The sequence below is a fragment of the Trachypithecus francoisi genome, unplaced genomic scaffold (genome assembly GCF_009764315.1).
Source record: "Trachypithecus francoisi isolate TF-2019V2 unplaced genomic scaffold, Tfra_2.0 Lachesis_group1, whole genome shotgun sequence".
Taxonomy (NCBI): Eukaryota; Metazoa; Chordata; class Mammalia; order Primates; family Cercopithecidae; genus Trachypithecus; species Trachypithecus francoisi.
The window spans coordinates 115,475,630-115,489,071 of record NW_022681454.1 but is presented as its reverse complement, the minus strand read 5'-3'; the positions used below and the strand labels follow the sequence as shown (position 1 = coordinate 115,489,071).

At 37.2% G+C, this 13,442-nt stretch overlaps 1 protein-coding gene across 4 annotated transcripts in view; it reads right to left on the bottom strand.

Moving 5' to 3' along the window:
• The window catches only part of SYNPO2 (synaptopodin 2), a 173,650-nt gene that overhangs the window by 11,858 nt on the left and 148,350 nt on the right, over window positions 1–13,442 (bottom strand). Inside the window, exon 5 of one of the 4 annotated variants that reach the window (XM_033215119.1) lies at window positions 8,080–9,487. The exons of the other annotated variants lie outside the window; for them this stretch is intronic. Within the exon in view, the coding sequence (XP_033071010.1) occupies window positions 9,411–9,487 (77 nt within the window). The 3' untranslated portion in view covers window positions 8,080–9,410. Of the gene's footprint in view, window positions 1–8,079; window positions 9,488–13,442 lie in introns of those variants that run through there. 4 annotated transcript variants of the gene reach the window in all.

Here is a 13,442-nt window from a genome sequence, read left to right as displayed (position 1 = left end):
TTTTTGTTATTGTGGGAAGAGACTGTGTGGCCCTAAAGGTGTCAGAGACCTGGCAGGACCTTTTGTTCAAGAGGCAACTGCAAAGGCAGGCTGCTGACCCAGGATAAAAATAGGAGGGAGACTTGCCTTTGAAGTGGCATTAGCAGTGCACGCCTCCGAGGCTGCGGTGCCAACCCCTGCTGCCCTCCTGTCATCAGAACGCAGGCAGCTGGGTTGGCCAGAAACATTGCCACTGACCTCATCTCCCTGCTAGGTCTAAGTGGGCCAAAATACACACTTCTTGATTTTTTTTAAACCTTCTGTTATAAAAGAATAAAAATAACGATGCTCAGTTTAAGGTTGAGAAGACCAACATGAGGGAGGAATGTATGCATATACTTTTGTTGTCTCTTTCATCTTTGAAGCAATGATAATAATAACTAAAATGTATAAAACTTTTACTATATACTAGCTACAGTTCTAAACACTGTATTTGTTACCTCAGTTAATCCTCTCAACAGCCTTATAGCCTCCATTTTGAAAATAAGGAAAGTGAGGCATATAAATTAGGTAATTTACCCTAATATTACTCTAAATTAGGTAATTTTCCCTATATAAGCCAGTATGTGCTTGTATAGGGAAGTTGGAGAAGTAAAGCTATAGGTAATAAAATTTTATTTAAATAATGTATGTTAAGGCGTTAACTCTGTTTACAGAAAAAAACTACTATACCAGCAAGTTTTATCCTCTTTCTTTATTCTCAGAAAAGAAGTATGTCACTCTACAAGTTAGAGCCTGTGAAAATACTTGTATTAATATAGACTGTGTTCTATTTAAGTAGCTGGGATTGCTGTTTTAATTTTTTATAATTCTTGGGGAACAGCCTTATTTAAGTTTATTTTCATAAAAGTCTAGTTTAATTGGTTCAAATGTAAAGAATAAATCTGTTAAACACATTTCAAAATATTTTCTGAAGTTTTCTCTTTCCTCAAAAGATTTAAATAGTAAATGTCATTCATTTAGATTCCCACGGTAGAAAAAGTGAATAATATATATAAAAAGTTCAGATTTCATCAGTTTCTATGGAGAAAAAAGTAATTTTCACAGTAAACAAAGGATGTTGATCTTGTTTAAAATAAATAATCTTTTGACCTTGTGGGAGTTTTTTAGGGTTTTTGCTTTTTTGAGACAGGGTCTTGCTCTATCACCCAGGCTGGAGAGCAGTGGGGCTATCATAGCTCACTGCAGCCTTAACCTCCCAGGCTCAAGACACCCTCTCACCTCAGCCTCTCAAACTGCTTGCAGTGAGCCACTGCACCGAGCATGTGGAAAGTTTTTGTAGAGAAAAATGTTGGTACCTGGCACATGGTAAGCACTTAATTTGATATGAGAGTCATGATTATCACTATAAAAAACTAACATATTTTATATTGTATTCAGTTATAATTATGTGACTGCTATTTGAAGTGGAGATAAAAGCCTGTAAGAAAAATTATTTCCCAACTAAAATGCCTTTTGCTTTTTTAGAGGAAAATTTTATCAGTTATGACTTTAAAAACAAGGACTCTTAAGAAATGTGTACATACCATGTAACAACCTTGATTTGGCTTTTGCACAATAACATTCCCCAAACTTCCCACTGATGTGTTTAGAAGCATCCTCTATTCCAACTTCTAATTACATTAAAAATCTCTGACAATTCAAAGCTAGCTAATGGCAATGACGAAGACACATCAGCAACTATACAGTGTGTGACAACATAATTTCACAAAGATATGGAGAATACAGTATGAGGAAAATGACTGACTTGACCTGTGTAACTGTTTTTCTGTCCACTATGTTTCTAAGCTTATTAAATGGAACCTTTGATTAATATCCTGGGCCCTGGGGAAACTGTTTAACCTACTGTTCTTTGAGACATGTAAGATTTACTCCCTATCATATTTATGTTTTCCTGGTCAAAAACATGACCCCAGGGTGAGGTTTAACATTAGGGATCATAATCACTTGAACCCGGGAGGCGGAGGTTGGTTGCAGTGAGCCGAGATCACGCCACTGCACTCCAGCCTGGGCGACAGAGTGAGACTCCATCTCAAAAATAAAATAAATACATACAAATAAAATTAGGAATCATAAATCCAGCTCTTCATCAGGAAAGGCATCAACAGCTTGTTTTCTTAAGCACAGAGTAGAAAAAAATTATGCTCAATTCCCTTATCACATCTCTGGTCCAAATGGTAAGTTTTATTTAATGATATCTTTCCTGTTTGAGGGAATTTGCACAATAATTTCATGTATGTCATTTCATTTTAGAGACATGGAGATGCCACAAACTATTTTCAAATGTATGATTGTTTTGCTGGAGGAGAAACATGAGTTAAAGCGAAATATACAATGATGGTCACGATCATGTGCTTTTCAAATACAAATGGGAAACTTAGGATAAATCTTTTATCAGAAGTATCCCAGTTACATTTCTTCAGAATAAGTAGCATTTACTTCCATTGAAAACACTAATTCCAGATATATTTGTAGTCTGTCATTAATCGTTGAAAGGATGTCTTGGGAGGTATTGGAATGCATGTCTACTTATTAAACATTTGAAATTAGAGACCAAATACTTAATTTTGCCCATGGCTTTAGCTGCTATTACAGCTGGTTTTTATTGGCATAGCTTTTTTTTTTTTTTTTTTTTTTGAGATGGAGTCTGGCTCTGTCGCCCAGGCTGGACTGCAGTAGTATGATATGGACTCACTGCAACCTCTACTCCCTGGGTTCAAGCGATTCTCCTGCCTCACCCTCCTGAGCAGCTGGGATTACAGGCATGTGCCACCACGCCCAGCTAATTTTTGTGTTTTTAATAGAGGCGGGGTTTCGCCATGTTGACCAGACTGGTCTTAAACTCCTGACCTCAAGTGATCCACCCACCTCGGCTTCCCAAAGTGCTGGGATTATAGGCGTGAACGACCACGCCTGGCTGGCACAGCTTTCTTAATGCATTCATGAAGCTGCAATGTATAATTGTCTAGAGATAGCATTGTATGTTAATACTACAGCAAATTTTGCTATGTAGACCACACATTTATTAAAAGGATCTCATTCTTTAGTATTCTCCTGACTTCTCCCCATCCCAAAGTTTGCCTTCATTTTGATTTGATTTTAGGTATTTATTAACGATTACAATTGTTAAATAATTTTTTTCACTTTTAGTATTGATTCACACAAATGCATTGATGAATTTACAAAAATATTATGAATCAACTAAAATACTACATCAGCCCTCTTAACTGCTATGGATATATAATCTTAGCCTAAGATAAAAAGTAACTTCTGGAGATACTAAAATGGCTAGGCCCTCATCAATACACATTTGAGAGAAAGAGAGGAAGAGAGAGATCCTTTAGTAGTATGTATGTCTAAATTCTTAAGCAATTATCCATTAAAAAAATAAAAAATCTGGCAGTAAGCCGAGATCATGCCACTGCACTCTAGCCTGGGTGACAGAGCGAGACTGTCTAACAACAAAACAAAACAAAACAAAAAAAAAAGGAAAAAAAAAAAAACCAACCAACCAAACAAACAATAAAAAAAAAATACAATGAACAGATCAGTCGTTCACTGACCACATGGCATCAAGCCTGTGAAGTGACCTAGGCTCCAGCATTAACCCGTCATTTACAATATCCAGCTCTCCCATTAGTCTTTTCTCCTCCTGGTAAATGTACAAACATATATTTCACATCACAGAACTTCCAAATACGTCACCATCTTTTTTGCTTTAGAAATAAACTTTAGTGCCTCAAAGTTTTGAAAACAATGTGCTCGTTAGGATCAAAGCCGTCACCAAGTGGGCCTGCCTGTTTCTTTGTTCTGTATACTCTTGTAACATGTAAGCAGCCTCTGACTGATTTTGCATTTTGTTGACATACTACTGTATTTGCCAAGATTAATGTTAAAGTTAAACAAAAATATTGGGCTCTTTCCCTATGAGGCATAAAGTGCATGAACTTCCTTTTTCTTTTGAAAATTTTATAATCATATTTATTTTCATTTTAAAAAGCTAATATGCATTCAAAGTGCTTCAAAATTTTCCTTTAGCCTAGATCCCAAAATAAGAATGTTTAGATTACTGCCAGATATACTTAAGCTAGTTATTAGTAAGAACATTTTGGATTTGGAGATAACAGAGTCTAGGGCCCAACAGCCGAGGGAAGTCAACAGCCAAGGAAATTCAATCTCTTTTCTAGATGATAAAACTGTATCATTCTATTCTATTCCTAGAAATATTTATACTCATTCTTGATTAGAGGCAGGGGATCAGATAAAAATCACGTCTCAAGACCTCGTTTAGTCTTTTTTTTTTTTTTTTAAAGAATATTCAAAGCAAATTGCAATGCAACGAGTTTTAGAATGGCTGCCTGTGGAGCCCTGAGAGGGAAGGAGAGTTTGCTGCCACCTCCTGGACGTTTGAAATAAAATCTGCAGGATGAGTGCTTCAGCGCCTGTTCCTTTTAGACAGGGCACTAAGACTGTGGCAGCAGGTGCAGTTTACAAGTCTGGCTGTCCCTGACTGGATAAACAGGAAAACTATTTATGGGTTTTAAAGAATAAAGTTGACTTAAGTGGTTCGCATGTTAGAAAAGTGTTTTTCAAAGTGTAGTTCACAGCCCATTAGCATCAGAATCACCTAGGTTGAATGTTACAAAAACAAATTCCTAGGCCCCACCCAGACCTAGTAAATCAGAATCTCTAAGGTGGGGCTATCTCTAAGGTGGGGAAATCTTAATTTTACACTAGGAGCAAAAATTGGAAAGTTATATGTTGCAACACCATGAAGGGAATAGTTTGCTCATACTAAAGTGCTGTATATAAAGGAAATCATAATAGTCCATTCAGTGTAAAATTAAAATTAAAAGTTCTAAGTAGTATATTTAGCATTGCTCTTTATTTCAGTAATACCACCCACAATGAGTTGTGACATTTCAGTGAGTATTTCATAATGTAGAATTCAAAATCTAGCCCACATTGGACTTACGTGAAGAATTATGATCTGCACCACTTGATAAACAGTAATAAGTAATCCAGCCACAACCAGCAGACTATGAGTGTGAATTAAAAAAAAACAAAAACAAAAACAAAACTCCAAACCAAAGATCTAATTGTGGAAGGATTGGAATGAAACCTTAAATTAGTACTTTATATTATTGCAACCAATTCCTTAGAGATTCTTAGCTCTAGAAAATGGTTTTGTGAACATTTCTTTATCAGTATTAGATATGCTAGGTGAAAAAAGAACTAACGGGTTTTTAGTGCAGAAAGAGATCTAGTTTTGCTTTATTTTCAAATGTAATTAAATGGCACAAAAGGAGAATAAAACTAAATCAATTTAGTTGTTTTTGAAACAAAAGCTATTCTGGATTCAGATACAATGTTCAGAATCTCAGCTTGCTTTGATTCTTTTCTTCAAGATGAGTCTTCTGCTTCTGACTCAGAAGGATTCTAGAAGTACCAGAAAACCCACAAAAATTCCCTGGGTTTGAAAGGCAGCTGGAATATTAAGTTCCTCCCTATGTCAGTGGCTCAGCTTCTTAGAACTGTTTTTCATCACTTGCCCTGAGCTGGGAGTTTGCTCTGTTCAGGCCAAGGTTTCACTCTTTCTGTTTTTGGAAAGTGATCATGCTTCTCAGGCAAGGGGATCAATTACTCTAAAAAGGCCAGGTTGCTGACCCTTTGTCCTAGGACAGTGTGGAAAGGAGGGATAAGGACAGCTGTGAGCTGCACCCTCCTAGGTCAGCCCAACTGTTGCAGGTCTGAAGTGGGGTAGTCTCAGGGATAGAGTTGCCAACTGCTCCACTTTCAGTGTAATAGGCCTATTTAAGCTTCAACTGTGCTACCAGGTTACTCAGGATACCAACTATCCTGTTTAGAGAATATGTTTGGTTTACAAACATTTCCCCAGAAGAACTCTCTTCATATTGCCAAGTCCACTACATTCATTGTATTTAATATTGGTACTTTGAACTGAAACAGTGTCTTTATAGTAGAGGCTCAAAGATGATGTTAAGTTTATTTTATAAAAATATTGAACCAGTCTTTTTGAATCTGGTCTCATCTTTGTATACCACGAAAAGAATGCTAGCACAATAGATGAATGCAAAGCAGGAAAAAATGGACAAACAGCTGAATACAGAGGAATGTAAACATATAAACTTCAGTAAAAAGAAAAAAGAGAAAAAACAAAGATCTCTCAATTAACAACTCCTGGGAATAGATTTCTTGTGTCAATGTGAGATTGATAGCGACACTACTTCTACCTTTTCTATTTTAGTTGTGGGTCTCAAACTGGGATTCATATTAACAGAGAACACAAAAGAACTTCTTTAATTGTGTTTTCCTCATTGGAAGTTTTTGAAATAGTAGCTATTGTTTATTGAGTGCCCCTTAGAATAATAACAATAGCTAACATGTGTTGAATACTTTCTCTGTGTCAGGCACTGCTTTATATACATAATGCATATTGTTTCATTTAACCTTTATAATAACTTGTGAAGTACACCTATTACTGTTTCCATTTCACTGCTGAGGTACTGAAGCACAGGGCGACTGAATCTTTTATCTAAAGTCTCCCAACCAGCAGGAGGCAGGCCTGAGACTCAGAGGCAGGCAGTGTGGCCCTAGAGCCCACACTCTTAAGCACTACAAGTGTATTTCTTGTGGGCTCAAGGTTTACACATCTTATCTCATCTAATAGTATGTGAAGTTCATTTAATACATGATTACTTTTTGCTTTTCCTAAATTAAAAAAAATCATGTCTTCTTTTTAATTTAAAAATTGGAAGGAATCTTATCTCTGCATTATTGTTACTGAAATTTGAGGGTTTCTCTCATCACTATTCTGTTCTTCCTTTGGCACAGGTATAAATTACCATAACTCTGGTAATATATGATGCTAGTTGGCTGGAAGCAGTAGGTGTTTGAGGCATTTGGTCTAGTGCATTGTGAGAATTTGTTCAATGAAAACCAGCAAAATGTTGAACTTCCCTTCGCCGTTACTGAGTTATAATAAGCAATTAGGCTGATGGAAATAAAAGCTACAGCTTTTCCCCATGTACCCTGTTTAAAAATGTTTATCGCTTGGAGCTACCACACTCTAAGATGTTTCAGTATTTCTTACTTTGATTGAGAAGGTTTAGTGTAACTTTGGAGTTATCTCTGAGACATGTAAAACTCATCAATTCTGATGAGCAGTTCCTTTTATCTGTGACCTGGGTCTTCTTGCAATTAAGGAAGATAATATAGCCTTGTGGTTAGAAGACAGCCATGGATTTTGACTGTTGGGTCCTGAGGCTTAGCCCTACCATGTTATACAAGTTCCTTAACTTTTCTTTACCTCCACTTCCTCATCTTAAAGTGAGATGATAATAGTGCCTACATCATACTTTCTTCATTTTGTGGTGACAAGAAAAAGTGCTTAGAGTGCTACCTAGCACATCATAAGCCCTCATCATTGTTACCTTATTAGTGGCTCTATGATTTTAAATTAAGGCAATAAAGCTCTGCAAATGTAATGAGTTTTTACAATTAACCTAGAAGCTCACATCTTCTTTTTTGGAAGTTGATGATGGGACTATTCAAAACCCATGTTTAGAATCTATTACACTAGTTCCTCAGGAGATGTTTTCAAAATAACGATGATATATAAAAGGAAAAAAAAAAACTACTGGAAAAAATATAAGGTTTAAAAGTGTCCTTGCTGGGAAGACTTTGACAGAAATAACTGTTGAGAAATCTTCCACTGAGGAATCTTTGAGGCAGGAAGGGTTTGCTGCCTCATGCACTTGACTGCTAGCCTGACTGGGATTGGCACCGTGACACTCTAAGATTCCAGGGGTAACTATTTTTCAGAGTGTAGTCTGAAATACTGAAAACTTGTGACTCCCTCGGTATTATTCTGTTTAGAATTACTCTTGTTGAAATGCCTTATGTTATCATTGATTTAGTAGCAAGCCATGCTAGGTGCTGATTCACTACTTAATAAGAAAGTTCCCTGAATTACATTTAGTTAAAATGGCAGAAAGCCAAAGGGAGCACTTCCTTTTATGCAGAGACTTTGATTATGCTTTATTTTAAAAAATCACATTCTTCCCTGTTCCCAGCCGATGAACAACACCTATTCATTCTGAAATAAGAAAATGAAAGAATTTTGAGAAGTCACGCAACATTGCTGTCAATTTCACTTTTTTTTTTAAACTAATAAAACAGATGCTTCTTTTTCAGAGATGGGTTTTCACTTTCAACATGCATCATAGCATCTGATTTTCTGAGCCATCTTGGGAAATGGAGTCTTTCCTAATATCACTGAATGTGGTCAAAGCCATCTACGAAGCATAAACAGTAGGCTCTTGGTGAATCAGTTTGGGAAATTCAAAATTAAGCAGTCTCAGGGAGTGAAATTCTGGGGTCTGATGAGACTGTGGAAACCACGTGGTACTGTAGGGAGTGCACAGGTTTGGATGCCAGACAAATATCTAAGTCTAACCCTAATCCACTATTTATAAGCTTAGTGATTGTTGCACAAGTTGTTTAGCTTCTCTGAGCTTAGATACCTCATCTGTAAAATGGGAATAATATCTTCTTTTTCAGTGTAATACTGAAGAATAAATGAAATCACAGTATAACTGGTTAAGAATTCAGGCTGCAGAATGAATCCAGGGGCCATTACTTAACATTGTATGATCTTTGGCAAGTTACTCAACCCCTTTGTGCCTCAGAATCTCATCTGTAATCTGTAAAATGGGGATAATGTTCATACCTAGCTCACGAGGACTGCTGATTAAAAGCAGTAATCTGTGAAAGATACTCAGCACAAGTCAGGGCCCAAATTTTGTGCTCAGCTAATGTTAGCTATTATCAAAACTTATGTAAAATATTTAACACACTTCCTGCGTATAGTAGAAACTTAATACATTAACTCCTATCTTTTCCTCAGGACTCATGAGATTATTTGAATAACTGCTACAGCTTCTGTCCCCACCCATGTCATCCTAACTTGAACCAAAATGCTTCATTCTGGGTTGTTGCATGGTCTTGATTATTGTGCCAAATAAAAGTATCAAAGATTATCTGACTTCTACCGTGTATCCTGAAGAAAAGACAAATCAAAACACTATGGCTTTTGTTATTTACTTCCAAGAAGAACATTTTTCTGTTTATTCTTAGAATGTGCATTTTTTTTTTCAACTCAGGGCCAAGTACAACCTTTTGGTTTTAAAAATTTTTTCAACTCTGGGCCAAGTACAATCTTTTGATTTAAAAAATTTTTTTCATGAACAAACCATCACTAGTTATTAAGGAGCCGAAGAAATAGGAGCTGTGAAAGCAGGATTTCTTCATGTTACCTTTGAATGTTGTTATTTTGAGTATTATCATTATCAGGTAGAGGAAGAAAGGTAGGCTGGGAAGTAGATCCTTATGATATCTTGACTACAGATCCCAGATTTACATTTCAGCAGTCACAGAGCACATGTAATTTAGATAAACATGTCAAGAATGACATAAACAGAGGTAAACACGAGGAGCTTTACATGTGGAACCAAAAAATAAAAATTAGAAAAATTATTACCTATATTAACAAAAAATTACTTAAACTCTAGGACTCTGTAGAAGTCTAGCTTTCTCCCCTGTACACTTGGGATGCACTTTATTGGCTGGCAAAACCTTTGATAACATCAGAAGTCTGAGAAATGTCTGACAAGATTTGATACTTAAAATTAAATTTCTCTTTATTCAATTGCCATTGAGTAGTGCTGTGATTTCCAAGTGCCAGGTAGTTTGGTGTACAAATATACATACCACAGAAACATACAGTTTTTTAAAAAAATTAAGAAACTGGCTGCACCTGACAACATCAAGAAAAAAGATAATTCTGATTCAAGGGCTTCTCCAGAAGATGGGGTTTCATTGGCATGACGCTCATAGGATGACCTGTTGTTTTTGTACTATTTTTTCTAGAGCCATAGAGGGATGACAGTCACTGGCTTCTTAGTGCAATTTTGCCTGGTGTCTGGATCCTGTGGGAATTTATTAGCTTGCTTTGTGGCCCTTGGCCATCCCTGGTGGGACAGCTAGAGAAGAATTCAATTCTGCTTTTTCCCAGAATAATTGTTGACTAACTCAGCAGCACCAAAGTGTCACAGGCGTCTTTGTGTCCCCCAGAGTCCAATGATATGTGGAACCAAGACCAGCGAGGGTCATGTTTCTGGGAATACAATGTTGGCTCTTAGAATTTATATATTTTTTCTCATGAACTTATAAAAATGTTTAAAAACAAACTCAACAACTCTGATGTTAAAAGGGAATGAGCACACGCCCCACGACTTCCCTCTAGAAGCATTTCAAGCATTTAGATTTTCAAAAAACAATCATTTCTTTTTGATGACCATGACTTCAAATGCCATGCCTGCTGGGCCAGTGGTGACTCATCAAACAGCAACTGATTTCAATAACTTACCCTTAGAATGTGGGTGCTTGCAGGAGCCCTAGTTTGTAACTGGACGGAATCATACACAGCAAAGGGCCTTTATTTGATAGATTAAATCTAAACGCAGACACTAACAGCCATGTGTCTTCTGCTCTGAAGAGGGTTTACTGTGAAAGAGCCACACAGAGCGTTCGACATGCCACTCAGCAGTCAAATGACCTTCAAAGTTCTTTAACCTTGTAACTGCAAATAGGAAAATGGTCTCACATACGTTAGTCCACCCCCTTTCAATGTAGACCATGTGTTTTTGACATCTCAGATGTGACTCGTGCTGCCAGGCTAGAATTTAGGCTGTGTGATAATTCTCAGCTGTCCTACAATGCCTGCTTCTTGAAAGAAGTCGACACTTTCTACAATCGCTAAATAACCTGGGCTTATTTTAAAGCACTGTTTGTAACTCAGATTGGTTTTCCTATGGTTAAAATAAGTGCTTCTTGTGAAAATTAAATAAAACAGTCAATTCAAAGGCTTTATACACATTACCACTAACAATCATACTAAACATATTTTGAAGTACAAAGTTTGACATGCTCTAGAATGACAACCCAAATGTGTCTTATAAAACATATTCCTAACAAGGTATGCTTTACACTACCAATGCAGAAACTGTGTATTTTTTCCTCTCTAAAAAACAGGATGTGTCAAAATGACAAATGTTGTAAGATTAAAGTGGCAATGCTCAGATTCCCACTCTTACCAGTTCTGGGATTCACTCTGCCCTCCTAGAAGACTGAGGGGAATATGCTGTACTTACATGTCCATGGAACCTTTCTTCCTCCTAGAATCCCAAGTGTTATGCAGATTCACTACAGCACAATATTCCGGTCAGGAAGAGAGGTTGACACATGATTAAGGGGAAACTTGTGGAAAGAGAAATGTTTAAGGTCCTGCAGAAAATCAGTGACTGTGATGACCTTGTTCATTTATATTCTAGTGCCTGTATTTAAACCGTGCAGTGGATTTGGAATGATATACATAAGGCACCTAACATAACATAGGAACTCAGTAAATGATTGTCACTCTTGAGCTGGCAATGAAAACCGACTTCGTGGATGCTCTGCCTAGAAATTATGCTAAGGACAAAGGAAGAAGCAAAGTCCTAAAAACCAAACAAAAACTGCCTGCCTACACCTTGTAACCAGCTGACCAACCAATCAAACTAATACCAACACAGCTAAGCCAATAACACTCAGATTGAAAATGTACCCGCTGAGAAGGAGGCTGACGTCTGGAGGTCTAACTCTCCCTTCTGTCACACTGACATCACTTCCTTGGCCCCAACTGAAAGGTGGCACATACAGCCCCCTGGTGGGGAAATAGGGAAAGCAAATTCCTCTTACTCCAGGGAGCTGGTTAGTCCTTCTCCCTCCCACTTCCCATCTCCCTCAGAGTGAGGTCAGACTTTGTTGTGGATCTGGTTTTGGAGAACTTCCACCCTCTTCTATAAAGTGGGACTGTATGGTCCAAGATGAGACCTAAGCTGCCAGTGCCCAGCTGAAGTTGTAGATGCTTTTACTGCATGCCTGACATGCCTCTTATAAAGTTTTGGGGAACTCCAAATAGTCCCAGGATGACCAGAAGACATAGTCATGTTATTTGCGTCTTTAGTTATCAACTCCAAATAATGGCTCTGCTAAGATTGCCACCTGTCCAACAGGAAATGGAAAGAAAACACTTCTCATTCCTGCATACCACACCACTAGACAACTGGAAATACTTCTGGGTCATTACCATCCTAGGATACTTTTAAGCCGATGATCTCAAACTGACTACCTGTGTGTTCCATGTCTTTCCTCTAATTCATGCCGTTCTTTAAATGCTATGTTAAGAATGCAAAGCTATAAAAATGATCTTTTTTCCTGCTGCACCATAAGAAGCCTTTTTTGGTTGCTCTATTACAAAAGAATTCAAAATGCAAGCATTCAACAGATTTCCTTTGCAGGGAACAAGTAATACAAACAACTGTGTTATATAATGAATAGATTGCTTTTTTCCTTTATCCTGTATTAATCTTAATTGGTTTCCCAAAAAGGCAAATAAGAGACCAAGCTACAGCCTGTGGCTGTAACCTCTAGGTAAATTTCCGCCAAAAGCAATGAAAGATTTTCCAGAGAAAAAGCAGAAGAATCAGCCCCATTGTTCTGCAGCTGACTTAATTCTCCTCTTTATGTTTTAGAAATACCTAATGATTACAGTTTTACAATGTATGGAGAAATAGATATGCTAACAACAATGAAATTGTTGTAGGAGCCATACAGAGAAATATCAGAGAAATTACTTAGATCAGAATAGCTTCATACAAGGAAGATTTTTTTAAAAATATAGACATTGAACAGATAAAGAAGACAGTAATATTTTAATAGGATAGTGAAAAATACAGCAGATTGACAGTGACAGCAGAAAAAGAACAGGAATACAGATATTTTCAGAGGATTAAAATGGTACTGTGTACCCTCAAACCAGGCAAGTTTTTCTGAGAGGTCTCTAAACATATCTTCTGCATAGAGCAGATGATTTTCCTTGGAGCTGTCATAAATGCTTTATAGTTCTCTACATTAATTCATGTCAAATATTTTCCATGGTTGGTCAGACTCAGACTTAAAATAGATCTGAGAAAGGTCTTCAGGTTTACTTTCAGTACCATTATTCACTTCATAGCCAGCTGGGTGACGACATGGTGTGTGGCCAATTCAAGTTTACAAGGTAACCTTGCCTGAATTATCCTGGTCCATCGAATACAAATAATAAAGTGAAGGTGAGAGAATAGAATTACAAGGAACATGGGAGAAGCAGTTGTCAAAAAGCAAAACGAACACAAGAAAAAAAATCTGTGAGATCACTCAGAAATGATGCTAATAATTGTGTGTTCTCACCCCTACAGTCTCCACACACATGGGGTTCCTCGTGCTTCACAATCAGCCCC